The sequence below is a fragment of the Corvus kubaryi genome, unplaced genomic scaffold, assembly GCF_017639235.1.
Source record: "Corvus kubaryi isolate FWS band 111438036 unplaced genomic scaffold, C.kubaryi_AGA036_p1.0 37398, whole genome shotgun sequence".
NCBI lineage: Eukaryota > Metazoa > Chordata > Aves > Passeriformes > Corvidae > Corvus > Corvus kubaryi.
Genome location: NW_024581137.1, coordinates 56,220,619 through 56,248,595, shown reverse-complemented (window position 1 = coordinate 56,248,595; position 27,977 = coordinate 56,220,619). Strand labels below are relative to the sequence as shown.

At 48.9% G+C, this 27,977-nt stretch overlaps 1 protein-coding gene across 1 annotated transcript in view; it reads right to left on the bottom strand.

Annotated features, from left to right (window-relative positions):
- The window catches only part of LOC121671641 (vasoactive intestinal polypeptide receptor), a 100,880-nt gene extending 82,842 nt beyond the window's left edge, over positions 1-18,038 (bottom strand). Inside the window, exon 1 of the mRNA XM_042043662.1 lies at positions 17,831-18,038. Within this exon, the coding sequence (XP_041899596.1) occupies positions 17,831-17,905 (75 nt within the window). The 5' untranslated portion in view covers positions 17,906-18,038. The remainder of the gene's footprint in view (positions 1-17,830) is intronic.
- Between the last annotated feature and the right edge of the window lie 9,939 nt (positions 18,039-27,977).

Sequence of the window (27,977 nt, the reverse complement as noted above, 5' to 3'; positions counted from 1 at the left end):
CATGGTCAGCACATCCTGGTCTGGTGGAAGGTGTCCCTGCTGAGAGCAGGGGGTTGGAATGGGATGAAATTTAAGATTCCTTCCCACCAAAGCCATTCCATGATTCTGTGATCCCAGCCAACAGAGGAGCAGCAGCAGCAGCCCTCAGGTCGCCTTGGTAGCACAGAGAAGAAAGATGCCAAGTACCTGTAATCCAGCTGATAAATAAATGAGAAATTCATTTTTTTTTTTTCTGAATAATTTCATGATATTTTGCTGCTGGTTTTGCTGGTTTTTGGGGTTGCTATTGGTATTTCACCAGTGCAGATCAGTGACATCGAGCTGGTCCCTGTGCATGCAGGAATAGACACAGATATTGCATCCTGAGGCAGAATTCCTTTGCCTGAAGTTTGGTGCCCAGTCCCAGGTGAAATTCTCGAGGGCTGGGAGAGCCCATGGTACAAGAAAAGGCGTCTGAGGCACCTGTGCCCTCTGCAGCCCTCGGCTTCCTGAACTGGCACCAGGCCCTACCTGGGGGCAAATAAATCCAACCTCAAAGCTCCAGTGACCACAAAAGCAAGAGTTTGACATCTTAATCTGCAATCCAGCCCCACCCTGGGCATGTTTTTACAGGACAAAAGGAGGACCTGATCCTATTCTTGCTAAAAATGAAGGATGCCTGGAGTCTCCCTGTCCCCTGTATAACATCTCCCTCTATTCCATGTGTGGAAGAAAGAAATCCATCTTGAGTGCAGGAGCTGTCCTGTAATTCCAGGGAAGAGACACCACTCCCACTCTTTTTTATTTTGCTGTCTGCTGGTCTTCAAAGCAAGAGCACCCATGCCATCAGTTCTGGGCTTGGTGGACCCCACGAGCCCTGCCTGGGGCTGGGGACATGGTGAACTCTGGCTGCATCTGCCCCTTAGGAACATTTGGGTGTTACAAAACCCAGTGGATTGTGCAATCCCTGTGCCTGCAGATGTGCTGTGGGATCCCACTCTAACCCACTTGCTGTTTTAGGTGCCCCATCACATAAAAGAGGATTGCACTGCACATGGTTTATCAGACTCATCTGGGTCTCAACCTGGGAACAGAGACCTAAAAAGCATCTTTGGGGCTGGGATTTCACAGCTCAGTTGTTTTACTCTTCTGGAAGAGTTCAACGTTTTCCCTGAGGATCCTCAGGGCTGAAAATGCCTCTCAGGGGCACAAGCTCACACTGCCATGGCAGAGGTTGCTCCAGCAAGGGAAGATCTTCCAGACAAGAAATTCAGGCTATTGCCAACAGAAAAATCCTGTTTGAGATCAGGAGTCCCCCAGAAATTCTCCCCAGCTCCACAGCCCACCAGCCAGCCCAGTGAAAAATGAGGATTTTCTGTTCCACAGCCTGTGCTTTGCCCACTGCAGTGAACATTGTGTTCACCATCATCTGCTTCCTGCCATTAACTTCCCTTAAATGGGTTTCCTGCCTCCAGGGGTTGCTTCCCGCCCAGAACATCCCATTCCCAGCCCGGCACACGTTATTGAGGACCAGTTTTTGTGGATGAGAATTTGTGGCACTTTTAAATCACAGCCAAACTGGCACCAGGATCCAGCTGTGCCTTGTGTACCCCTCATAGGTTTATCAGGCTGTGAGTATTTCTGGGAGAAAGTGGCTTCTCCAAGTGTGCAAATGCAGCTTTGCCTCTTAATTTCATTCCTAAATTCCCAGGCTCGAAGAATCACACAGAAGGCACAGCAGCAGCGGCACAGGGTGAGAAAAGAGAAACAACAAAGCCCAAAATCAAAAGCCTAAAATCATTAGTACCTTTTTACGAGGCGTGTATGCTGATGTAAAGCCTGTTATTGGTGTAATTACAGCTGTGCTTACTGTCACTGGTAATGGATGTGCTTTCCATGCTCACAGGGCTGCAGGCAGGCAAGGAACTTCCTCCTTCCACAGCGTTCCCAACCCAGTCATGGAGCCATCCATCCACGGCTCCCAGCACGGCCAGAACTGAGCCTGGCCAAGAGCTTGAGGAAAATCAGACTTGGTGATCCTACCCCACCGATTTGCAGCAACACTCCAGACCATAATTGTGATTATACAGCCTGGAAATGTTCTTGTGGGTGAATAAATGGAATAAAAATGAATTAAAAATTTTTAAAAATTAAATATGAGAGACCTTTGAAGGTTCTGGATGGAGTTTATAGCCATCATCTTGCTGTATTTCTGCTCTTTTTCATATATCAGCCTTTGGGGGAGATTTGTGTCATTCGTTTCCTCGGTGACACGAGTTGATATCAGGCAGTTGTTACTGGAGGTATTTGACAGCAGCATCTCATGCCACAGCTAAACCTGAGCAATATAAAGGGCAAAATAACATCTCATTTTCTCCTAGGTGAGCACACGTTTTCTACTAAGAATGGCCAGAAAACCCCCAAATTTAGCCCAGCACCAGCTGCAGGCTTTGCTCCACTAAATTAAATGCAGGATAGGAAACAGAGGGAAGTGCTTTCCTCAGCATCAGAGCACATCAAAATGTGCAGATCTTCTCTGAAAAGCCCTCATTTAAAAGCAAAAAAAATCAAGGTTGGCTCCCCAGAGCACAGCATCCCCCTGGGATGGCACAAAGAACTCCTTAACACGTGGAGTCAGAGCAGGGATAGCTTAAAGATGGGAGAGAAAAAAAATCACATTTCTTCCGAGAAGCAGGGAAATTATCCCTGACCTGGGACCCAAGCCACTGTGGATTAAAACTCTTTGGAACAAGAAGACAATCACACTTTTTTTCTCCTCATACACAAAGCAATTTGCCTCTTCAATGGCGTAAGAACTAAATCCAGCTGGAATGGCTTTTTAATTAAAATCATACTTTGCTTATCAGAGTGAGAGCACTTAACTGATTACAGAGGGAACGTGGCAGTCTCTGGCATCCCGTTCCCCATTCCCCAAGCCAGGCTGTGCCCCAAACTCCCTGTGCTAAACCCCTGGGTACCTCTTTGGAGACTGCCCCATCTGAGCTCTCCTCACCCCATTTATAGCTCAGAAAAAGTCATGTAGGACACACAGAGTCTCTATACAAGTACAGAGAAAAGATCATTCCCTGAATCTGCTGGAGTTCAATTTGCTGAATCCTGAGAATTTCCTAAGCAAAAACTCCATAAATTTAATTTAATCTCCTTGGCTGTGTTGTTACTCATATTTGTAGACAATGGAAAGGTTTCCCTCTGTCCTGGAAGGGCCCTGAGGTCAAAGGCTGAGCCCATTCCTGGCAGATTCACCCCACTCCAATGGTTAAGGAGCCCTTTCTTCCCAAGCACCATCACCCACCCTTGCTGCCAGAGCCCTCTTCCTTTGCCAGATGGGCACCACAAAATCCCCAGCTCAGGATATGGACAAGGTAACACCCCCGTCAAGGTGTTCCCTGAGGAACACCCCACATCCCTGGGGTCACTGGGTCGTGCTGCCTGTGCCTCATGCGGGTCTCAGCCTCCACTTTCAGGAGCATTAATCCCACAGTGGGACCCTCCGTGGCTCACGTCAGCCGAGCTAAGCTGATTTATCCTGGGGAGGGTGGTGGCTGCAGGGCAGGATTTTCCCAAGCACAGCCATGAGTTAAATTCCGAGGGCCCAATGAATATGTGACCGAATTCCTGAGGGCTTTTTTCTCCCTGTGTCCAGCGCCAGCTCCTGCAAGGGGAAGGGATGCTGAGGCAGATGCTGGAGCTGAGGTCTCGAACTTGTGCTGTTTGCAGTGATCCTTTGGAAATTCCCGGAGGAATAGCACTGCCACAAGAACTCAGCAGCACTTTCCTTACAGACAGAAAGGAGACCAGATGCTACTTCCATCGGGAAAGACATGATTTTTAGCTCCAGTAAAACTATTTCAGCCACAAGGTGCATATTTAGGCTGAAATAACCACCTCCCAGTCAAACCCAAAACCACACGTGTTGATCTCCATGTGTCTCCCACATAATGAAGAAAAAGCAGCTTTTCCCTTGCTCTCCTCCTTCCCTCTCCCTCCTGACACCCAGGAGTGCTGCTTTCCATCACACCACTGAAATGCCACCATAACCCACTGACAAACCCCTCAGGAGACACTTGGTATCAGTGGCCAGAACCTCTTAGATTCTTAAACACTTTTAAACTCCAGACTTAGTCCAATATTATATTTCTAATCTGCCACTGGTGAAGGGAGTTAGAGAACCTCAGACTCCAAGAATATGATTGAAACTGATAGTTGTGATAGAACAACTTCCAAAAGTGAAACTTTTCCACTGTCTGATCTGTGGCACAGGTCATGATCCCTTCTCTCAGTGGGTCAGACTGACAGCCCGTGAATCAGGAAAGTGGCATTTCCCTCCTTCCCAGAAACGGCTCTGCCATCAATTAAAGACGTGGCACATTCTGGCCATTTTCTGGCCTGCAAAGAAAGTTTAAAACCAAAGATTTTTTCTTTCTTTATTCACCCTTCTGTTAAGAAAAATAACTCAGGACTTCTGAACATTTCTAGCTCCTTGATGGGAAGAAAAGGGGGAAAGCTACTCTGTTTTCTCTTCCCTATCAACCAAGAATGAAAATCCCCGGGGATAAATAAATCCCTTCACCCCTTCTCAGCTTTACAAAATAACCCACCTTGCTGAGGTTATTCCTCAAGGGAAAGGTCAGGTTTTTTGCTAGGGAAAATACATTTGGAAGGCAAGGAGTCAGCAAGGTCTAATGTGAAGAGACCAGTCAGCAACCTTTATATCTTGGCCTTCAGATCAATTAGATCTCATTTCCCAGTACCCACACGCCCCAGCCTCAGAGGACAGCTCACTGGTGAGCTCTGGAGATGTTTGATGGTGTCCCCACTGCAGACCTCACTGTCCGGGTACGAACCCAATTTTAGATTTCTCTCCCTCTCGCCCCTTGTAAGCAGCTCATGTTCCTGTGCCCGTGGGGCTGGAGGTGGTCACTGCATCTTTCCTGGTGGGAAGCACAACTTTTAATTTTGCTATTGTTATTTTAGCACAGTGTGAAGAGCCTGGGTGGGAATCCCTATTGCTGGTATGAGGACAATCAAAAATATTAATTCTCCTCTCCCTCCCAATTTTCTTACGGGACACAGATCACATCTGCTGGGTGAAACACCGTGCTGGGTCTGTCACCCAACCCCTGTGTGAGCACTGAGCACACGGCCAGTGCCATCCTGATGGAAACCACTCCCTGGCTCTTCTCCCTAACAAAACGCTCCTTTCCCTTCATGGCCATGATCCCCAGGACACTTGGCTGGCACAGGAAGGCCTGAAGCCACTGTGGATGGATCCCTCAACACCTCAAGGTGTGACGTTGGCAGAGGGCAGTGAGCCCTGTCACGTGTTCAGCAAAGCTCTCCACGTGGCTTTGAGCTTCTGCCACACAGACACATCCCCAACGTGTCCACACACACTCACACAAACTCCAAAATAAAGAACCAAGAGGAAGATTGATGAAAGATGAATCATCAGTGGGACCTTTCCACCAGGGATCTGGAAAATCCACAGCACTGGAGGGACTGGACTCCAGGGACTCCCCATTGCAGACTCTCAGTGTTTAAGGAGGAGGGATAGCAATGGACAGATAAAGACAGGACAAGGGGGAATGGTTCTAAACTAAGAGGAGAGATTTTTTAGATGTCAGGAAGAAATTCTCCACTGTGAGAATGGTGAAACACTGGCACAGGCTGCCCAGAGCAGCTGTGGCTGCCCCTGGATCCCTGGAAGTGTCCCAGGCCAGGCTGGATGGGACTTGGAGCAGTCTGGGACAGCGGAAGCTGTCCCTGCCCATGGCAGGGGTTGGAACAAGATGGTTTTAAGGCCTCTTCCAACCCAAGCCCTCCCATGGCTCTGTGATAACCACACAAACCCCTTGAGAGATCCTGCCCATCCCTCAACAAACCACACTGGATTTCCACACTGGATTTTAATTTCTAAACCAGAAGAAATGTTCCTCTCTATGGGATGGCCTGTTCCCACCTCCTGCTCTCACCTGGTTGGAAGTCAAACACAGATATGGGTCCAAGCCCTACACAGCTCCCATTCCTGCACTGCTGGGTAGATCCATAACTGCACTAACATCTTGCTCCTGCTAAAGGTGGTTCTGCCTTCGGCAGCTTTTCCTGGCAGAAAAGCAGGAGGGTGAGCACAGCACTGGGAACAGGATCACATTTCCCTCCCTCACTGCTACAAACCTTCCCACACCCAGCTAAATCCAATCCCATCCAGTGTACAACACTCCTGCACCAGTCCTGGCCCTTTATTTCAGAATCATAAAATCCTTAAAGTTGGGAAAGACCTCTGAGATCATCCAGTCCAATCATAAACTCAACACTGCCACATCCACCACTAAACCATGTCCCCAAGCACCACATTTACACATTTTTTGAACACATTCAGGGAGGGTGATTCCACCACTTTCCTGAGCAGCCTGTTCCAAAGCTTGACAACACCTTCAGAGAAGAAATTTTTCCTAACACTTCCTTTAAGAAAAAGACGTTTCCATTCCCTGATGTTATCACGACTCCACGTGTGTAGGGGGTAACCACATCAGCCCCATGACATAAACTAGCAATGCTAATCTAGCCAAATACTAATTACAAGATCTTTAGAAAAAAAGTGAAAAGAAACAAGGCAAAATTAAGTTTAAACATTTCCAGGTTGGGTTTTATGCATTCAGCCACAAGACCACCCCCAGCAGAAAGTTCATTTTCAGAGTCTGGAAGTGAGCTGAGCTTCCAAGCTTTATCCTGAACTCTCCATCTGTAGCTGAATTTTTTGGTTCATCTCCTCCTCCTGCTGGTTGCCCCAGTGGATGCTGTTCCTTGCCTGCACTTTTCCCCAGGCTACTCTGCAAGGGAAATCAGCATTTATTTTTAGGTCCATTGCTCTCTGACTGCTTGGGCTCTCCTCCCAGGGCTGCAATATATATTTAATACTTGTTTTCAGAGCTGACAGCCCAGGAAGTTTGAGTGGTGAACTGGCACACACAAGAAATCTTTATAAAGGAGATGGGCATCAAGCTGCCAAGCATTTTAACTCCCCTTCTGGAAAGGGAGACTTGACTCCTCAGCAGTGCCATAGTGGGGGAGAAAGCAGGAATCAAAGCCACAGTTGCTGTTTGATGAGGAGGAGGATGATGATGATGATGATGATGATGGCTTCATTGTGCAGTAACAAATCCTGTCAGATCTGCAGCAGAGAGCAAGAGGAGGGGGATACACGATTACAGCAATTTGCAGAGAAAAAATCTCCACTGGAAAAAGGCAGTACGGGGGAGAGAGAAGTGCACCTGGGCTCCTCAGCATTCCCAGCACAGGGAATGTCCCTGGGAGTGCCACAGCTCTGGGAGGATTCTGAACAGCAGTGATCCAAGTGGGATCAGCAGAGCCAGGGGTCATCCCACACGAGGGATTCAGCTCAGATTTGTGGTCATTCTGCAGTGGATCTCCCCAAAGGCTGTGCTTCCCAACCCCTCTGCTGCTGGAGTTCAGGGCTCTTGCCCATGGTTCACCACAGCCTCCATCCTGTTCCTCATCCCCATATCCCCAGGCAATCCTGTGCTGGGATCACAGGTCCTGGCCAGAGCCTGAGCTCTCCACCGCAGCCTGCAGAAGTCCCACGGATTCTTTTCCCTTGCCATCTCTCTTTCCTAAGAGTATGGACAGTGCTGTTGAGGGCATGAGGGGTCTTCCCTTCAGAAAAACACAGCCTTTCCTCAGCCCTTTACTTTCCTCTTCTTCCACAACTGAATTTAATGTTTTTGGAAGATGTCCCCTCAATAAATCCTGCCTTTGTTTTACCTCCCTGTAACAACAACACACAGCAAACAAATTTGCACAGACAACCAAAGTATCAGCTTTATAGCTGGCTTTAAAAATATTTCCAGATATTTTCTTGGTCCCTTAAGGCATTTCTGAGGCTTAGGTCAAGTAGACCCAAGGCAGCGAGCTCCAACTCCTAATTTCTGTCTACAAAACCATCAGGGCTTGGCTAAGAGAGTTTAACCACCAGAGGTGTCTGGCTCTGGGAACAGCTTTCCAGTGAAACCAGCATAGCAAAGAGGTGGATTTTAAGAAAAGGAAGGTAAATAACTGTATGGTGACAATAGGAGCCCTGTGTTGGCAGACACCTCAAGGAGACAGAAAAGTTGTTCCTGCCTTAAATCCCCAAGTTTGTAAGATCCAAATGAAAACAGCAGACGTGGTGGAAGGCACAAATATGCACACCAACATCAGGAGTCCCTTCCTCACAGTGTGTAAATTTAATTCTTTAAATAACGTAGATCACACACTTCCAGAGCACCTTCAGCCACTGGCAGACACCAATGAACCATCTCCAAAAGGAGGGATCAAGGTGGATAGATCTGTAAAAGCAAAATCTCGAACCAGAGTTTTATTGAGTGCCCTTAGAGCCGTGATTGACTGCTGATATATGAGACACGGTATTTTTTTATTAGGCTGACTAGCACAGCTAGAGGCAGAAAAAAAGCTTTTAAAGCTCTTTACCCCTGGAACACAGCGAGGACACTTCCAGCTTCGCATTTCATGGGTCTGAAAAAACTGTTCTGAGTTCTGTCAAGTTCGTTAATTACAGAAATAAAAAGAAAAAAAGAGCAATTAGCACCTGCAGAGAGAATAAATCACTCAGGCAGGGAGGAGCTGGTGGGACCATCAGCCCCTCGTGGGGCTGCGGGGATGTGAAGAGTTATCACCTCTGCAGCAGCACGGAGCGAGCAGATGGGAAGGAAACAGTGGCATGGCATAAAAATCCACGTCTCCACGGAGTTGGAGGGGTTTAATGCCCAGAAGAGCCATGAATGTTAATTTGGGAGCTCGGCTGCTGCAGACACACTGTGGGTCTGTGGCATGGAAGGATGGGAGCGATGGTTTTGCCACAGGACACTCTCCACAACCAGCACTCTTTGATATCATGTTATCCCAAACATTTTCCGGTTAAATCCACAGCAAAGGCTACCCAGCTTTTTTAGCTCTTTTATCCCTCAGGAAGTATTGCTATATCTGAAAGCACACATTTTTATAAGCATAAATATATATATATATCTATATATATGTAAATATATATTTCAGTCCTTCTGATATAAGCTTTATTTCTCTCGATAAAACCTTTCCTCATCTGCATGGTACACAAACAGCCTAAAGATAAGCCTTTGATACATCGTGTGCTGTGTGAATTCCCAGGAAAGGGAGGAGAGAGAGGGGCAAGGAGGAACAAAGTTTAATTTTGCTGGAGATGCTGCTGAAAATGGAAACTGGACAACAATTCCTGCGCCCCAACCACAAAGCATCACCTCCGGCAGGTGGAAAAAAAGCTTTGCACAGGGAAACTCTGTGAAAAAAACCCAAACTGTACAAGGAGAGTCAGGGAGTAGAGAAGAGCAGAAAGGGTGGAAAATTTCCTTGAGAGGAATCACTGGAATTGAGTGCGTGGCTGAGACCCACATGGCTCTGCAGCCATGTTTAATGTCATATTCCCCCCAAAAAAATGCACTCAGCCTTGCAGTCGACACTTGAGCACATCAGGAATTCCTCACGTAGTGCTTGGCCTACTCTTGGTGCCTTGGAAAGCTGGGAACTGTCTCAGCAGCAGCGTTTTTCTCTGCTTCTGAGGATGTCAAGCAAAAAGACAACCTGTTCCTATTGTGAAAACGGGCTGGAAAAGCCTAAATATTCTCAAGAACCAGGATGGAAGTGGAAAACAGCCAAATATGGATGGATGCAGACATGGAAGGAAACAAGGGGCTTGACTCAGTGTTGGCTCTTTTGCACTTTTATCTTATTTTGGAATGACCCTGGGGCAACAGGAAAACCCCATGAATTCTCAGGAAAGCTCAGCCACCCCTCCATGGAGCTCCCAGCACACGGCAGGGCTCAGCAAGGGGAGCAAAGCAGCCACACCATTGCTGAATTTTCCCAAATTACATGGGAAAAAAGCAGCCAAGAAACACCAGGTACAGCTCAGGACTGGGCCCAGCCACTGAGGGTGAGGAGGATGAAGTGGCTTTAGCCACTTTAAACCAGGCACAGGTTTAATCTCCACTCAGGAAACTCCTGAGGGCTCTGAAAGGTGATTAAAAAGTAAAAAAAAATAATTTAGGAAAGCAAGTAAACATGCCCTGCATATCCATGAACGGGACGAACGAGTTCCCCTCTCCCCTGACAAATGGATGGGGAAGAAATTATAAAAATAATCACCACATTAATTTAAAATGAGCTGTGGATGTGGCAATGGCAAAATAAAGGTGGCAGAGGTCTAATTCCCAGAAGGATTTGGATCCTGGCCGTTTCCAAGCTGAGTGCACAAAATTGCTGAGGGTCGGCTTTGGAGCTGCTTTTCGTTTTGGTGCAAATGTGCAGAGTTTTTATGGATTTTTTTTTTGCGGGGGGGCTGGTGGTCATCACAACCAGTACTTGTAATTTGATTTCGTTTCCTTCCTGCCTGGCAAGGGGATGTGTTCCTCAAAGTCTGAGCTGCCACTTGGGAGTGATGAAACAGAACCTGCTTTGGGTAAGGAATAAAGCAGGCTGCAGGGAAAAGCTCAGCAGGTGGCAAATTTCCTTCATTTTATTTCACTCTTACACTACACAAGAAACCAGTTTGAGGCTTGAGGTCTCTAAAGAGAGGTGTCTGCCTAAGGACTGAAGCATCACTGTATCTGTGAGGGCTCAGGAAGGTGCAGAATGAGGGAACTTTGCTGTTGGTGTCCACAGTCACAGAGTCCCAGAATCCTACAATGGTTTGGGTTCAGAGGGACCTTAAAGATCATCTCCTTCCAACACCTCTGCCGCAGAGCACCTGCAGGGCCTTCACTCTCTGCAAAGGGATCATGTGGGGATATTTTCCTACCCCTCCAGTGGCCTGAGTGGTCAGCAGCACTGACCCTGCCTTCACTGCTGACCCCACGGGAACTCAGACCAACTGGTCACTCAGACACCCAGAGAGAAATGCCAAAACCGGGGTGTCCTGATCTGCCAGGAGAATCCCACAAACAAGGAGCTCCCAGGCTGAGCACCTGTGGCAGACAGTGACATTTGTGGGGACCCTGGAGACGCTGCTCAGATGTTGGTTGGGATGTTCCAGATCACCAGCTACTAATTGAAACATCTGTTAAACACAGAATCCAGGCTGGAGCCTCAAAGAAACGTCTTTTCAAAAGACACACAATAGATTTCAGCTTTGAAAAGGAGACACTAAGTATTGATATTTTGCCATCCAGACAAGAATTATATTTAAATAGGGGTTTTTATCGCCATCTCTCTTGAGGGGATTACAGGCATGAGGATGAAAAAAAAGCTGTGGAGCTCATACAGGAGTAGGAACACCCCTGATAAAAAAAGAACAGGACCATGGGGGTGGTCACTCAGGAAACAAGAGTTGGGATCTCTGCATTCAATTCCTTTGGCCTCTTCTCCACTTTAAATTGATGCAAATCAATGGAGCCAAGCCACGCCAGCCAGCAGAGTTTATCAAAACCACATCATCCACCCTGTTTGTCCAGCTCGTTTGTGAAATGTATCAGAAAATAATCCCAGTTTGGTTCTGAATTAGAAAATAATCACAATTCCGTGCTAACACTGGAATTTAAATGCCAAGCGGATTTACAGAAGTGTAAATCTCCACCTCCCAGCAATGCAAACAGTGAAACGGAGAGGTAGGGACTGCCCTGGGGGGGAAAAATCCACCTAATGTGACCAAAGGAGGAGTTTAAGGCTGGTAATATCCACTGTTGTAGCTGACTGAAAAAGTGTTAATTTAAAATACATCAGGGTCTCTAAAATTCCTGTACAGGGACAAGCCTTTACATCCTGGATACTCTCTATAAAATCCTATACATCTATAACAGTCAGTGCTGGAGATAAGATCTGCCCCAGTAAAGTGCCAGGAAAGCAGCACTAATGCGAGCTCTGCAGCCTTAAGCAGCCCACAGCGCACATCCCCGCGCACAAAAACGTCCCTAAATTCACTTCTCAAGCCAATCAGCTCGAAATTACCCAGCTGAGGGCTGATGTCACCCACTCCAGCCTCCAACCAGGGCCGCACTGACCTCAGGGCACCGCGTCTGCCTGGCACCCACAGCGCCGGGGGCAAAAAATTGCAGAGGCAAGGGCTGGAAGAGCAAGGAAATCTCACATCTGCTCCCTCCTCTTCACCTCACCTGCTTGCTTCCAGCGGGTCAGGCCTCGTTCACGGGGGTTATTTAGGTTTGTGCAGATTGGCAATTATTAAACATGACTGCTTGGCTATTATAACTCTTCCCTCGTTAGGGTTTATGCCTGAGGCTGAGCTGGTTCGAAGTGATTTGTGGCAAAGCCGCAGCCAAGGGGATTCTCCTGATAAAGCTGAAGTTTTGGGCTGGAAAATATTAGAGCTGTATTAACCACACCCTCATGAGAAGGAAAGTTTGCACCTTTTTTTTACGTGTCCGGAAGATTTAAGGTTTTCTAGCAGTGCTGAAGTAGCACCGCTATTAGTAACTGGAAGTCAGCCTGGTGTTGCCCCTTTTAACAAATAAATGGGTTTTATAACGACGCGGGGAACATCCGATGGCTCCGGGCGGCTCATCCTCCCCTCCAAACCCTCCTCCTCGAAATCTTCCCGCAGGCACTTCCTGAGCGCTAATGAACGAACTCTCCCCGCATCCCGGGGAAGCTGAAGGCTGTGCCCAGAGAGGTGAATCATCCCCGAGAATCCCCTGGTGCTCAGGCACCGAGGCCAAGCGTGCTGTGGGTTGCTCCAAAAGGGGATGGTGACAAGAAAGGCTGCTCAGCTGGTGAACAGCCTTCTCCAGCCGTGCAGAGGACCTCCCTGCCATGGCAGGAGCTGAGGGAGTTCTGGGTGGATGCCAGTCTGTGGGTTGGCATCACATGCCCGGTCCTCTCATATCCTAACCATAAAGGTTTGGGTTGTCTTCCACTGCAGCCCTGTGAGATCTCATTTTTGAAGGCAAAAGCACCTCCCCTCTTGGCTCAGGTCCCACCCAGCTGAAGCTGTGGGAGCTTGTGAATTCTGGAAAACGTCTGGGAGCTTGGAAGGGAGGGAGCAGTGGAATAGCTGCACTCAGCACTCCCAGAGGGAAACAGGACAGGAGGACAAATCCGTGCCACGGCACAGGCAAGGCTGTGTGTCTGTCCATCCTGCTGGGTCAGAACTCCAGCCCCCCCTGCTCTGAGCTCTCCAGTCATCTCCAGCCCATTTTGTCCATGGTTTTGGCCCCTGACTTGGGATTTTTTCTTGGCTGAATTTCCTAGATTTTCTTGCAAAGGACTTTCCTCTTCTTTCCAACACAGAAGAGGGGAACTTGATGAGAACAGGGATTATTTAATCCCACAGCCTTTCCCAGGCACTGGAAAACCACATATCCATGTCCCCTGAGGCAGGGTGATGCAGCAGGGACCCCATCTGAGCAGTGAAGTGACACTGCCACGCTGGTGCTGACCTGGTCTGAGGACAGGGCGTGATCTCCTGCGTTCCTAAAACCCAGCTGAGTCCTGCTGCCCACAAATCCTGACTTACGGTTTTTTATCCTGCACAGATAATCTGACCCCTTTCCCGAATTTGAGCAACGCAGGGCGTGACAAACATCCTCCAAGTGCACTCAGGTCTGACTTTAAAAAAGGTCATCAAATCTCGGGTCTCATTGATCTCCACAGTGTCTGGTGCCCTTCCCCAGGCTGCCAATAAATGGGACACTCGATGCTGAACAGGGAGAGCTCCCTCCTGTCCCTCTTCCCTCTGTTCCAACAGAAATTTGGGCTAGAATGTAGACAAAAACACCAGAAAATTCCCAGTCCTCCCAGACTATCAACATACCATGTGGAAGATTGATTCTGACAAGTCACCGGTCTCTCCAGTTGTTTCTGCTGGAGACCATCTGGTAAAGGCAAAAAGTGCTCTATTTTTTTTTTTTTTTCTTTTTCCCCCCTGAAAATAAATATAAACTCTGCATGTTTGCCATTTCCGAGGCAGCCTCGCAGCCAGTGCCTCTGGGGAGCTGAAACACCTCTCTCCTGACACAGTCCCACCACTCACTCACGCTCCAGTTGCTCATCTGCCAAACGTGCAGAGCATCCCCCGACCGCCCTGATCCCTCCCTGGAAAGCCAAATGTGAGGAGATCAAAAACCCCTCAGCAAAGTCACTGTGAAACGCTGAGAACGACAACAAAATGTTTTGTCAGCCTCACGAGGCACCGCAGGACAGACCCAGCACAAAACGCAGCTCACCTGAGTTTGCGTTTCTATGTGGAGTAGCCCCGTGGCTCTCACACCTCTCACTGCTGACACAACAGGGAACGCTTGGAACCGGAATGTTTCTAAAGTGCTGTGAAATGCACTTCCACACCCAAAATTCACAACCCAGGCGGCTTTCCCTGTCCATGGTCCCACCTGCCTCCTGACGCTGAATGTCTGGTAAAAATCCCTCTTTTTAAATAACACCCTGGTGGACTCGTCTGCTCTCACAGCCCATCACGATTCCCATCCTGGCTGGTTGTCCGGAGCTGCCCTGCTGGAGACAAACCTTTGGGCTGCGGGAGGATGTGATAATGATGGTGTGAATGCTCCTGCTGACATGCTGGTGAGCTGGAGTAAAAACCAGCTTGAAACAGCTTTAAATATTCCACCTAGCACGGTTTTTCCCCCCTCAGATACTGTTTTTGCCCCCCTGTTTTTAAACTCTGCCTTTTTATGCCATAAATAAGAGCTTCCACAATATTATTATTGCTGATTATGTGTCCTCTGAAAACTTTCAGCTTTAGAGAGAGGCAGAGAGACTTTCAGAGCTACCCAGACACAGGGTTGGGCAACTGGTTCTCCTGAATAAAATCAGTCATGCATTTATACAAGCTTAAATGGAATAAATCATACACCCAGTGCTACACTGAGGGTTTGTGGCAAGGCCTTTGTTAAACACAGGTTGTTATTACTGAAGGATCTTTGTGCTGGATGCAGGAACTAGGCTGGAGGATTCCAGTACCTTGTCTTTTGGCCAAAACCAGTGATTGTTTGGTTAAAAGATATTTATCTCACTTCACAGCTTCTCAATCAATGACAGTAGGAAAGAGGTACAGACACAGCTGAAGCAGTTGTCCCGTGAGCTCAGATTTCACTGATTTTCCACACTGATCACATTTCCAGCATTTGCACTCATACTGACGAAGAATCAGATCTGAGGGTTTTTATTCTTTTCCATCACAAACCTACTTCAAGGCTGGAATAGAGCAAAGCTCTGAAGAAAAGCACAAATTACACCAGCTGGGCAGATCTGGCTAATTCAAGGAGCTTGTAGTCTGAAGGCACGTGGAATCCACCAACTGCTTCAAATCATCCGCATCTCATGTTCTAGACACACACTGGGGGAAAAAAAAGTGTCTAATTTGTAGCTCTTCAGGCCAAATTATCTTAATTACACCCCTAAAACCAACACAGAAGGACCTAAAAGGGATTATTGTGCATTTACACCATGTCCCCAGCGCCGACTTCAACACTTCTCTTCCAGCTTTTCAAAGCTGCCCCTGGCAGGAGGGCAGGACTTTGGTGAGCGTGGCCTGACGAACTGCAGCAAATGAGATCTGCCCAATTCCCTTTTCTCCAGAGCGTGGATGATGAGAGGTGAAAGTTTATAACAGCAATTAGAAACCACATGGCTGCAACAGTTTTATGGCACTGAACTTGTTGATCAGCCACTTGTTCAGAATTTTTTTTCCCAAGGACGTACCCGTAAAAACTATCACAATAAATTATATGAAAGAAACACAAACTAACCAAACTCTGCTGATCCATCACAGGTCCCAGAGCCAGGTTATGGTTGCAGAGCTACTTTTACTTCAAAAATCAGCACCAAATCCCAGGTTTGAGCTGAGAAACAAACCAGGGATTTTCTCCAGCACTGAGCCACTTCAGTATTAGTCACCTTGCAGATCAGTGCTGATAAGGAGCATGTGAATCTTTTTAACCCAGCAGCGTGATCCAGATCCCAGGAATATGAACAACAACAGAATAATAAAAGGCTTGGAAAGGAAGCAGTCACAGGATTGCACCCAGTCTGTGCCTTGTGCTGCCCCAAAATTTTAGGGGTTGGTGCTTATTGATGGCAACCCAAGAGCATCACCCATGGCCCGATCCTGGCACCCCTTTGCAGGGTGGCAGCTGTGTGACCTCACCCTCTGCAGGATCTGGCCTCAGAGGAACTCTTCATGCCAACAATCTTTAAAGACATGGGAATTTTGCCACGGGCTTCAGTGGAAGCAAGAGTTGGAACAGCTCCAGCAGCTGATGAAAACGCTGTCCCCCTCTCCTTTCCTCTGCTCCAGCCCTGGACACACGGGCTATTTTGGATCTTCCCTAAAGCAAACTCTGTAGAATTCCAAGTACAGATTGCCTGCGCAATTTTAAAAAAATATTTTAATCCATTTTCCCAACCTGTTCATCCTCACAGAAAGACTTTGGCAATGCAGGTGGGTGGGCGGCTCATGGTGACAGCCAAAAAAATTGCAATTAAATCCATTTGTCTCATTTCTTGAGGGACAAGGAGAGAAGAAAGGGGAGAAGAATACAGCAGTGACACATCTGGGTTAACTTCCACTCTCTGAGGCTCAGCTTGGTTGCTCTGACTTTGCTTTAAAACCAGGCTGGATGATGCTCTGAGCAACTGGTCTAGTGAAAGCTGTCCTGTCCATAGGGCTTTGGAATCAGATGATATTTAAGGTCCTTTCCAACCGTTCTACAATTCTGTGATGATTCTGTGACCACAGCCACTGTCACCAGCCCAGCAGAGCAAACACAAGTGACTTGCAACCAAGAACCGATGGCACAACCCAGTTCAGGTGGGCAACCTCACCCAGCCTTACAGGATGCTGGGGAGGCAGCCTCACCTTCCAGAGAGAAAACAGCTGGGGGACAAGGTTACAAGTGAGAGGGAAACTCAGCCCCAGCCCCAGCCTGCTAAATTAAACCCAGTCTCGTTATAAATCAAACACTGCAAGGAAACAAGCTGCAAGAACAAAGCTTCAGCAAAACCGGAGAACCGCAGACTCCCAGAATGGTCTGGGTTGGAAGGAACCTTAAAGATCATCCAGTTCCAACCCCTGCCATGGGCAGGGACACCTTCCCCTGGAGCAGGGAGCTCAGATAAAAGTGCAGAAGCCCTGCCCTGTGCCTGCGCTGTGGGCACGGAGGATCAGCTCTGCTCGCACGTGTGACTCTGTGTGTGTGTGCACAGGCTGACACAGCGCCAGGAGACACAAAGCCCCTTCGCTCAGCCTGCCCCGAGCCACCCGCGGCGGGGAGGACGCGGCACTGCCCCGATCGCGGACCCGACCGCGGGGAAATCACACCCGGGAGGGACACGGCACCCAGACACATCCCCTGCTCCCGGCTCCTGCTCTGCAGTGTTGCAAAGCAGCGCTTCGTCCAACTTCTCGTGGGCAGCTGCAGGGAGACCCCATCCCAGAGCCCCCTGCCCAGCCGCTGAGTGAAACCTCATCCCGTTGTACCCAGGTTTGGGGGGAGCATTGCAAGGACCCATCAAGCTCCTGAACAGAAACCAAAGCAAACCGAAAGCCAGCAAACGTGAATGACACCGAAACCCGGAGCCGGTTGCGAAATAAAAGATTAAAATCCCGAAGGGAATTCCTCCAGCTCAAAGGGATCCTCTCACTCGCGAAGGGAACGCACACCTGAATCAAAACGCAAACCAAGCGATCGCTGCTTCCCAGATTATCACGGGACAGGGAAAAGAGCAGATCCACCTGCCTTCACCCGCCAGCGCTCCCAAAGTTGCCCAAAGTTTGCCCGAGGCGGAGCGCGTCCCGCGGTCCCCGGCGGTCACTCACCGCGGCCAGGAGGCAGCCGAGCAGCGGCACCGCGACGCGCAGGACCGAGCCCCGCATCCTGCCCGAGCCCCGCATCCTCCCCGAGAGCGTCCCCCGCGCCGCTCCGGCCGCGCCGAGCCGCGGGCAGCGCTCGGCTCCCGGCGCATCCAGCGGCTGCGGGCACGGCAGCGGCAGCAGCAGGAGGAGGAGGAGGAGGCAGCAGCTCCAAGCCCGCTCCGCTCCGCCGAGCGCCCGCACCGCCCCCGCCGCCTCCTGCGCGGGGCGGCCCCGGCACCGCCCCCGCCCGCCCCAGGTACGGCCGGGCCCGCGGGGAGCAGCGCTGCCCGGGAGCCCCGGCTCCTTCCCCCTCCTTCTCCCGTACTGCACCATTTCCTTCCTCCCCCTTCCTTTTCTCCTCGGCTTCTTTTGACCTTTATTCATTTTCCTTTCCCCCTTTTTTTCCCGTCTCTTTTTTCTCCTGTTTTCCCTTCTTTACCCTTCCTTTCTCCTTTATTTCCTTTCTCGTTCCCCTCTTCCCCCCTTTTCATTTTCCCCTTTGTCTTTTTCCGTTCTCTCCTTTCTTTTTATCTATTTCTTCTTTTTCCCCTCTTCCTCCTCTCTTCCCCCTTTCTCTCCTATTTCCTACATTTCATTTTCACGATTTTCCCCTTTGCTCTCCCTTTTTTACTTCGTTTCCCTTTTCATCTTTTTCTTTCCCCCCTTCTGTCCCCTTTTTTCTTTTTTTTCCCCCCATTTCCCCCTTGTTCTCTATTTTCCCTACTTACCCCTTTCCCACTATTTATACTTCCTTTTCCTTTTCTCCTTTCCTTTCCTCTTTCCTCCTTCCTCCTTCCTTCTTTAATTTCTCCCTTTTCCACTTTTGGGAATGTGACCCAGCACTACTGGGAAAGGAAAGGAATGATTGATTTAGGCATTTGGCTTCCTCTGCAACAACTGCTTGGTAAGAAGTGGTTAAATGGACCAAAAATCCCAACCCAATTCAGTGATCTCTATGCCCTCTCTCTACCCTCTTCCACAGAAAAAGGCTGAACAACTCCATGCTGTAGGTCACTGACATGGATTTTCTGGATTTCCCAGTTTGAAAGAGCAGCTCAAGATCAGGCTGACCTTCATTTTTAATAAAAATGTGAAAATCTTTCCCCTTTCCAGCACAACGTGCAACATTTAATTCACTATTAAAGGCAGTGCTCCTTTCAACTCCAGACAAACCCCAGGTCTAAGCTTGCTTTAGTGTAGAAAGCCAAACAAGCTCTATAGATAAAGGTAAAAATAAGAAAAACAATACCCTCTTTGCTGTTCTTTTCTCCCCAGTCCCGCTAGATTTTCAAGCTCCAACAGATGGACAGATTTGTTGTCTTATAAACCACCTGCCAAAGAAAGAAAACAAAATCCTCAAGGAAAGAAAACAAAATCCTCGTATTTGGGAGGCCCTGGAGACAGCTCCCTAATTGCAGGCTGGTCAGTTTACTCACACAATCAAGAAATCTGCCATTTTTAGGGAAAGGGCTTAATGGTTAAAAATCTAAAGTTATATCCAATCTTTAGCTCTTGTTAGCAAATCACTAAACAATCCACTTTTTGAAGACAACCTGCAAAGAGCGAGAAAAAAAAGTTTAATGTCTTTTTCTGCCATTTTTATGGAAAGACTTGAGATTTTGTTGGTATTGAAACTACTTTTTTCCCCCTTTTTTTTTTGCACTTGATATGAAAAATCCCAATCCTATCCGTTGTTTCTCATCCTAGGCCTGATGGTGGCCTCTAACTGCCAGCGTAAAAAGAGGGACAATGTTGCAGTGACCGCTACTGACCACGGCGTAGGCTAGCTCCAGCGGTGTGCGGCAGGAGTGGGGAGCAGCCAGAGGCACAGAACTTTGAAGCTGCTCCTCTGAAGCCTCTGCTCTACCCTGGGGAGCGCAGGCTCCAGACACTGTAGCAGTCAGCAGCCCCCGATGAAGGGAAAGATTAAAAGTAGCAGGGAGGCTTGCCACTGGATACAACCCAAGATTCATTGAAAAGGATCCATGGTGAACAAGCAACAGTTGCAGGGTGACCATACCTTATAAAGGGGGGTTGAACAGAGGGAGAAACTCGACCAGGGACCAATCGGAGGATTAGGAGGGAGGGGCACCAGAGGGGAGGACCTACACCTGGTCCAATGGTCTTGGTGGGAGGAGGGAGAGGGGTCACATGCCCCAATGGGACATCAAGGTTTAGGGAATTTCCAAGAGGGGAGGTATCCGAGGGGGATCGACAGGGACCATATAAGGGTAATTAGGGAGGGCTTTGGTGATAGGCACAGAACAATCCAGAACTCTGGGAGGGGTTTGGGCGATTGGCAGGGAAGGAGCCAGAACAAAGGGAGGGGATAACCATATTGGAAGCACCAGGGGAGCGGCCTGAATCTGGGGCAAACCAACTGGGAATCGAAGTGAGGGAGATAGGGATGAACCATTGGGGTACAAAGAACATACAAAAATACAATAAAACATTGCACCACCACATCTCCCTCTTTTTGTGTTTAAATTTTTTAAAAATTATTTTCTTGTTCACATAGCCAGTCTGGTAGAGACATATCAGCTTCTTTAGTTAGTTCTGTGTGGTTGACTTGGGGAAGTGCAGCAGTGGTAACAGAAAGGCAAAATTTTTTCAACAAACTGAACAGAAACAAAACTAATAGGATAATGAAAATACTCCAAAGAAAGTCTTTGATAAATGAGGAAGCCCAACCGGAAAGTCCCCACTGGTCCAACCAGCTCTCGAGCCATCCCTTGGACTCCTGCTTGATTTGCTGGACCATATCCTGCACCTTCCTCAGTGTCGCGTACACGTCTGGGGCTCACGATGACAAGTTCATGCAGCAAAGACCCTCAAATTCTGTGCATTCATGATGGTGTAGAAGCAACACATAGTCAATGGCAGCCTGATTTTGCAGTGTCACTTTTCTGGTGATTTCCTCATCTTCGAGGAGGTCACTGATGGTGGCTGAGGTTAAATTGGCTTGTTTAGCCACCCAACACTCTAGGGTGCCCAATTCCCCTAGAGCCTTCGCCGCGGCTACACAAGGTAAAAAAAGGGACATGGCGGATCTCTTTAGGTGAGACCAATGAAAAATTTTGGAGTCGCAACTTTCGTGAAATTTTCAAAGCTTCTCTTTTCGTGAGCCAATCCAGTTTTGTTTTGCCAATTCTTAATTTGAAACACGTTGGGGGTAAACAGCGACAGCCGCCCAAATGTGCATGGCACTCCAAGAAGGTGAGAGGGGATGCCTGCTCAAGCACAATCACCGCAAATAAGGAACACCCCCTTTGGTAACTGCCGGGGTGTTCCATCCAGGGTGGAGGCCATTTTGACATGGGCAATGCCTCTACACCACTGGGCGGCCTGATATTTCTTATCATGCTGGACAACTGAAACATAAGACTCTTTCTGAGTCTGGGGGTTAAACATAAATTGAACACAAAATGGGGCGGATGAAGAGCTAACGATGTCAAACCCAGCAGGCTCCTCGGGTAGCTTCAGAAGATCCCCAACCCAGTCCCGCCAGAGGACCAGGGGGTTCCTCACTGGGGTTTTCATGGTCCTGATGGTGAAGGACTGGGTTACCCGATGGGTCTGCTGGTTCCAATCCTCTTGGGTAGAAAGCAAACAGGGAGGGTACTCAGAAACATTTAGGGGGATCCTCACCAGGCAGGTTGACACAGGGTCATCCGCGGCTGCCATACTCAGGCAGATGTGATCTTGCCCGAGGGTCTTTGCTAAGAGCGCCCAGACGCTGGTCTTTGGTTGCAGGATGATCCATAGCGACGCTGGGAATTTTAGGGCGAGCAGGAAAAAGAGGTGGAGGACATCTTGCATGTTTTCCAGGTAGCGACTCTTTAACTGAAACAAGATCAAAAATCATTTGCAAAGAAATCAAGATATAAGCATGAGAACTCAGGAACAACAGGGATCTGGGGAAATGATGGTGGTGCCACTTCCTCCTCCCGGTGCATACATCTACCTGGGGGCCTGGGGGCTCTCACTGGATGTTTTGGGGTATATGGCTTCACCCACTTTTGTGGGATCCACCTTACTCCTAGGGGCGTGGATACACAGGGGTACCCAAGACCCCATGTGACCAATTTGTACGGCCCCTCAACCTTACCACTTTCCGGATCTCTTATGAGGACTGGTGGATGTTCATGCAGAGGGTAGTTGCTGCATGGTCCGAAGTGTTGTGCCACTGGCAGGTTCATGTTGTTGAAAGAGCAGTTTAAAAAATTGATCACAAAAAGAGCCTTGCTTAACCGATTTTGAGGGGAAAGCTCTCTACTGCTCGCCCATTGGTGCCTCAAGGTGATTTTGAGCATTTGGTGAGCCCGCTCAATCACCGCTTGGCCAGTCGGGGAGTAAGGGATGCCCTTTTTATGTCTTACTCCCCACTCGTCCAGGAACTCCTTGAAGGCCTCGGATCTATATGCGGGGCCATTATCAGTTTTGAGTTCCTTGGGGACCCCCAAGACTGCAAACGCCTGCAGAAGGTGTTTTCTGGTGTGTTCAGCCTTTTCTCCTGCATGGGCAGAGGCATAGACTGCTCCAGAAAATGTAGCTATACTTACACGGACATACTTTAGTCAGCCAAATTTGGGAAAGTGCGTGACATCAGTCTGCCACACCTCACAGCTAGCCAACCCGCTAGGGTTCACCCCAGTGCCTAATGAGGGGAGGGCTGACTGCTGGCAATGTGGGCACATATCCACAATGGCCTTTGCCTGGCTATGCGTCAGGTGGAACTGACGGACCAGCCCGGGTATGCTCTGGTGGAACATTTGATGGTTCAGTTTCGCCTGCTTGAAAACTTTTGGCATCTTGGCCATCTCTGCGGGGGCGGCGAGGACATCCACTCTCTCATTGCCCTCAGCTATCGGGCCTGGCAGGTCATGTGTGACCTCACATGCATTACAAAAAATGGGTGCTCTCGGTGGGAGACGAGATATACTAACTTCGAGAGCAACCAAAAGAGATGTTCGTTTGAAGCCTTCTTCAGAATAGCATTCTCTGCTCTTGCTACCACTCCTGCAACACAGGCCGAATCTGTTACCAGATCGAATGGCTCAGGGAACCTCTCAAAGGCTCTGATGACAGTGGCCAACTCAGCAATTTGAGGGGAACTCTCAGTGTACTAAATGTCTGTCTCCCACTGCTGAGTTTGAGGATCCTTCCAGGTGATCACTGAGCTATGGGATGCTCCAGACGCAAATTGACACAGCTTCTAGAGGTTGCCTGCTTCTGATGTCTTTTGGGAACAGAACAAACTGTTCTTGGAATAATTTGTGAGCAGGAGCGTGGACTGAAATCTGTCCTGTGTAGCTATCTAAAGCTATTTGAAGGGTCTCATTCTTAGTTAATAGCTGTTTGAACATCTCTTTGGTCAGTTTGGTGGAGGACAATTTGTCCTGCTCCAAACAGACCGGCAAGTGAATGCATGAGAAGTCACACCCAGCCAGTTCCCAAAGCCTCGCCCGAGCTTTCCGAATTAACTGGGCCATCAGTTCCTGGCCTTTAGTGATGGTTTTTGACCTCGTATTGCTCAGAAACACCCACTCAATGATTAGGAGAGGGTCTTTCTGGCCCCAGTCCCATTGGAATATGAGCCCATCAAGGTGGGGCAACTTTCCCATCACAGTGAATTTGAAGGGCAGTTCCAATTTGCAACAATGCGCCTGCCTCTCATGCATCTTAACTTCTACCTTTTCCAAGGCAGCCCTTGCCTCGGGGGTCAAGGTCCTAGGAGAACTCAGCTCCTTCTTCCCTTTCAACAAATTGAAAAGGGGGCCTAAGTCTTCGGTGGTAAGCCCTAGCCAGGGCCTGATCCATCCTAAAGTGCCACACAGTGAGTGGAGGTCCGCCAATGTTTGGGGATCACTTTTAATGGCCAATTTTTGAGGAACAATGGTCTTCTTCATGATCTCCAACCCCAGATATCTCCAAGGGGGCATCTTTTGAACTTTGTCTTCCTGGAGCGTGAATCCAGCGGATGTCAAAACATTGACGACTTGGTCAAGGGTGTCTTGAAGCACATGGTCATCGGGGGCGCACACTAGCACATCATCCATATAGTGTAGGATGATGGCTTCCCTCATGGTGGCACGGATCGGGGACAGTAATGAGGCGATATACCACTGGCAGATGGTAGGGGAGTTCTTCATGCCCTGGGGAAGAACTCGCCAGTGTAGCGCTTCATTGGGGCTTCTCGGTTGGTGGTGGGAACCGAGAAGGCAAACCGTGGAGCATCGGCAGGGTCAAGAGGAATTTTGAAAAACAGTCTTTGATGTCAATAACCACCAGATTCCAATTTTGGGGGAGCACTGCTGGGAAAGGCATCCCTGGTTGAAGGGGTCCCATGTCCACAATGGCTTTATTGATTTCCCAAAGCTCATGGGCCACTTGTCTTTCCCCGGGCTTTTTGATGACGAAAACTGGAGAATACCAAGGGCTGAATGTTGGCTCAATGTTTCCTAGTGCCAACTGCTCCTCAACGAATTCAGTGAGTGCCTTCAATTTCTTTTTTTTCTAGCAGCCACTGATCCACCTGAACAGGCGAATCAGTTGTCCAATCTAGTTCTTGAGTGGGGCGCTCCACAGTGGCCGCAACTAAAAATCCTGAGGGGTTTTTGGGATCTCAAGTCTTCCCCCCCATTGGGACATGGCGTCCCGTCCCCACAGGGGTGCCTGGTAATCTGTCACGAATGGGTGTAAAGTGGCCAATTTCCATCCAGACCCTCAATTTGTACAATGCTCTTGGAAATTTGAGCCAATTTTGTCCCTCCAATTCCCTGAATTCTTCCTGCCATGGGTTGCAATTCCCAATGCAACAGCCATTCCCCATGGAGAATGATCGTGACATCTGCCCCCATGTCCAGCAGGCCCTCCAAACAGATGGAATCATTGCCTTGCCAGACATTACAATATATAAATGGCTTACTTTCTCCCACTACTTCTGCCCAGTAGACATCTGGTGTCTTGCTGTCTACAGGGACTCCTGATGGTATAGGGATAGCCTGGGCGATAACTTGTCCCTTGGCCAGGTAGAAGGGTGGGTTGATGCACCGTGCCACCAGCAGAAGTCTTGCCAGGTCATTTGTGAGAATGGCTGGGCATACTTCTAGCTCTTGAGGTGTGTGCTTTGTGTCTCCGATGGCCATGTACTTACAGCTTTCCCCTGAAGGCACAATCCTCCTTCCAGTGGTTCCACTGCAACTACCGCCCATTGATCCGATTGCAGAATGTGGTCTGTCATGGTCTTCAGTGATAGTGGTGGTTGAGGGCGCCAGGTCTCCTTTGCTGTAGAAGGAAGCCCCATACAATAGGCATATTTGATATAAAGGTCACATCCAGTGAGTGTCACTTTGTTTGATTCCCCCCCATTCCCCGCAGGTCCTGCCTCATTTTTATCTTCACGTGAGGCAGGACCGCACTCTGCGCCTAGGTTTTTTTTGGTGCAGCCCCGGGCGCCGATGGCATTGGTGCTCTTCCCCACCTTTCCCTTGCTGCATCCGTCGCCCTTACGGGGCAGAACTTGGCAATGTGCCCCACCCCCTGACAATAAAAACAGGTAATTTCCCCTCTTGACTTTTGCGACGCCGTTGTTTGTGAGGGAGCTTGTGGATGGACCGCCATGGCTGTTGGTGGAATGGGCCGTCAAGGTGGTGGTCTGGCGTCCATTGTGGCGGCCTTCTTCATAAAGGCTTCCACAAGTGCAGGGAGTGTTGGCTCAGGGTAGACTGGTAGCCCAGCGATCACCCTCTTGCATGACTCGTTGGCATTTTCTTTGGCCACCTCGAGGATGATCGCCGGGTGTGTGGCCAGGTCTTCTACTTGTCTCTCCACCTGCGCTTGGATCTTGTCCACAAACACTATAAATGACTTGCTGGGGGCTTGCCGAATACTTAGATAACTTTTTCGGGTGGGGGAAGGGAAAGGAAAGCCTTTTCTGCTGCTGCCATAATTTTTTCTAGGGCGGCCTTGGGTAGAACTCAGTCCTGTTCCCTAGGTTCTTTGGATGCGATCCCTCTGGCGCTGAGGGCTTGCTGCCTCCTGCCCCGGGAGCACCACCCGGCAAAAATGGGTCTGCTCCCACCGGGGCTGCTGACACACCAACGGATTCCCAAAATAATCCTCTGCGTGGGGTCTCGGACCTTCAGGGAGGCCCCACATTGGGTGCCAGCTGTCGCAGTGACTGCTACTGACCACGGCGTAGGCTAGCTCCAGCGGTGTGTGGCGGGAGCGGGGAGCAGCCAGAGGCACAGAGCTTTGAAGCTGCTCCTCTGAAGCCTCAGCTCTACCCTGGGGAGCGCAGGCTCCAGACACTGTAGCAGTCAGCAGCCCCCGATGAAGGGAAAGATTAAAAGTAGCAGGGAGGCTTGCCACTGGATACAACCCAAGATTCATTGAAAAGGATCCATGGTGAACAAGCAACAGTTGCAGGGTGACCATACCTTATAAAGGGGGGTTGAACAGAGGGAGAAACTCGACCAGGGACCAATCGGAGGATTAGGAGGGAGGGGCACCAGAGGGGAGGACCTACACCTGGTCCAATGGTCTTGGTGGGAGGAGGAGAGGGGTCACATGCCCCAATGGGGCCTCAAGGTTTAGGGGATTTCCAAGAGGAGAAGTATCCGAGGGGGTAGGGTCTCAGGGGATTGACGGCGACCATATAAGGGTAATTAGGGAGGGCTTGGGTGACAGACACAGAACAATCCAGAACTCCGGGAGGGGTTTGGGTGATTGGCAGGGAAGGAGCCAGAACAAACGGAGGGGATAACCATATTGGAAGCACCGGGGGAGTGTCTTGGGTCTAGGGCAAACCAACTGGGAATCAAAGTGGGGGAGATAGGGATGAATCATTGGGGTACAAAGAACATACAAAAAATACAATAAAACATTGCACCACCACAGGACAAGATGTTAATTATCTCAGTTAGTTGTACAAGGGTTTGAACACCCAGCAAAGCTGTATAAAGCTCAGTTTGGATCCTAAAATGAGAGGGGCAGGGCTGATTAGCTGGTCACTGCATCTCCCCACTGATTATAGCCACTCTGGCTTTCCCTATTTCATTTATTAATGCTTTCAAGTAGCCTGTTAAGGACAGATTTTGAGGGGGAAGGAGAAGGGCAGCAAGGTATTGGCAGCTGCTGCTTTTTTTGGTTCTTCACAGAGAGCAAATCTGAAGGATTTGTGTCTGGTGACGGTGATTTTACAGGAAAAGTCTGAAACACATTTTGCCCTGTGGACTGTGCTGGATCAAGGTCCAGCTCATCGAGTGTCCTGTGGATTTGTTCTGTTGAGGGTATGGAAATCTGGCAGAAAATAAAGCCCCTTGTGATCCCGCTGGTCCTCAGAGATCAGAGGGGATGGGTGCAGCTGGGTTTAATTCTTGATTAAAACCAATTCAGCTCTCAAGCCTGGTCCTGTTCAACGAGAACTTCCACAGATCCACAAATAGTTTGTTTCAACACCGTAAATCTGGTTGCATTCAATGAACGGGGAGAGACACAACCCACTGACTGATCCTGAGCAAACAGAGCTGTTCTCCCCTTCTCTGTTTATCTTTCTTCTTCATCTTTTATTTTATCCAAACTCCTTTTATACAATAATTTTTGGCCTTGCCAAAGAGGTGGAACAATCACGTGTTACAGGTGGGGTTTCTTTGTCTGCAGTCTACATGTGAAGCATGTTCTGTCTTCATTTGCATCCTTAGGGGTGTGGAAGTTAATATGCAAATGAGCATTAATGAGGGGCTTGGCTGCTTTCAGTTAGAATTTATCGTGGATATAACAGGTAAAATAAACACTTTGGTTCTCCTCCACCCTTCTGTGCCTCACTGAAACAACATCAGGCTGTGGGACATCTGCCTCCCTCCAGACACCATCCTGTTGTTAGTCCTTGCTCAGCCCAGGTGAGAGGGCCCAGCTCATGTTTTTCCCAACCAGCCTCATCAATTCTTCACCAAATTCAGACAACTCTAAAAAATCTGATCATTTTTTATAAGGCAGAAAGTGAACGCCACAGCATTGGGAGAAACCTTGTTTGATTTGAACCCACCTCCTGCTCATTTCCTCCCATGTCCCTGAATCTTACACTGCCAGTATCAGTGAAATCACATTC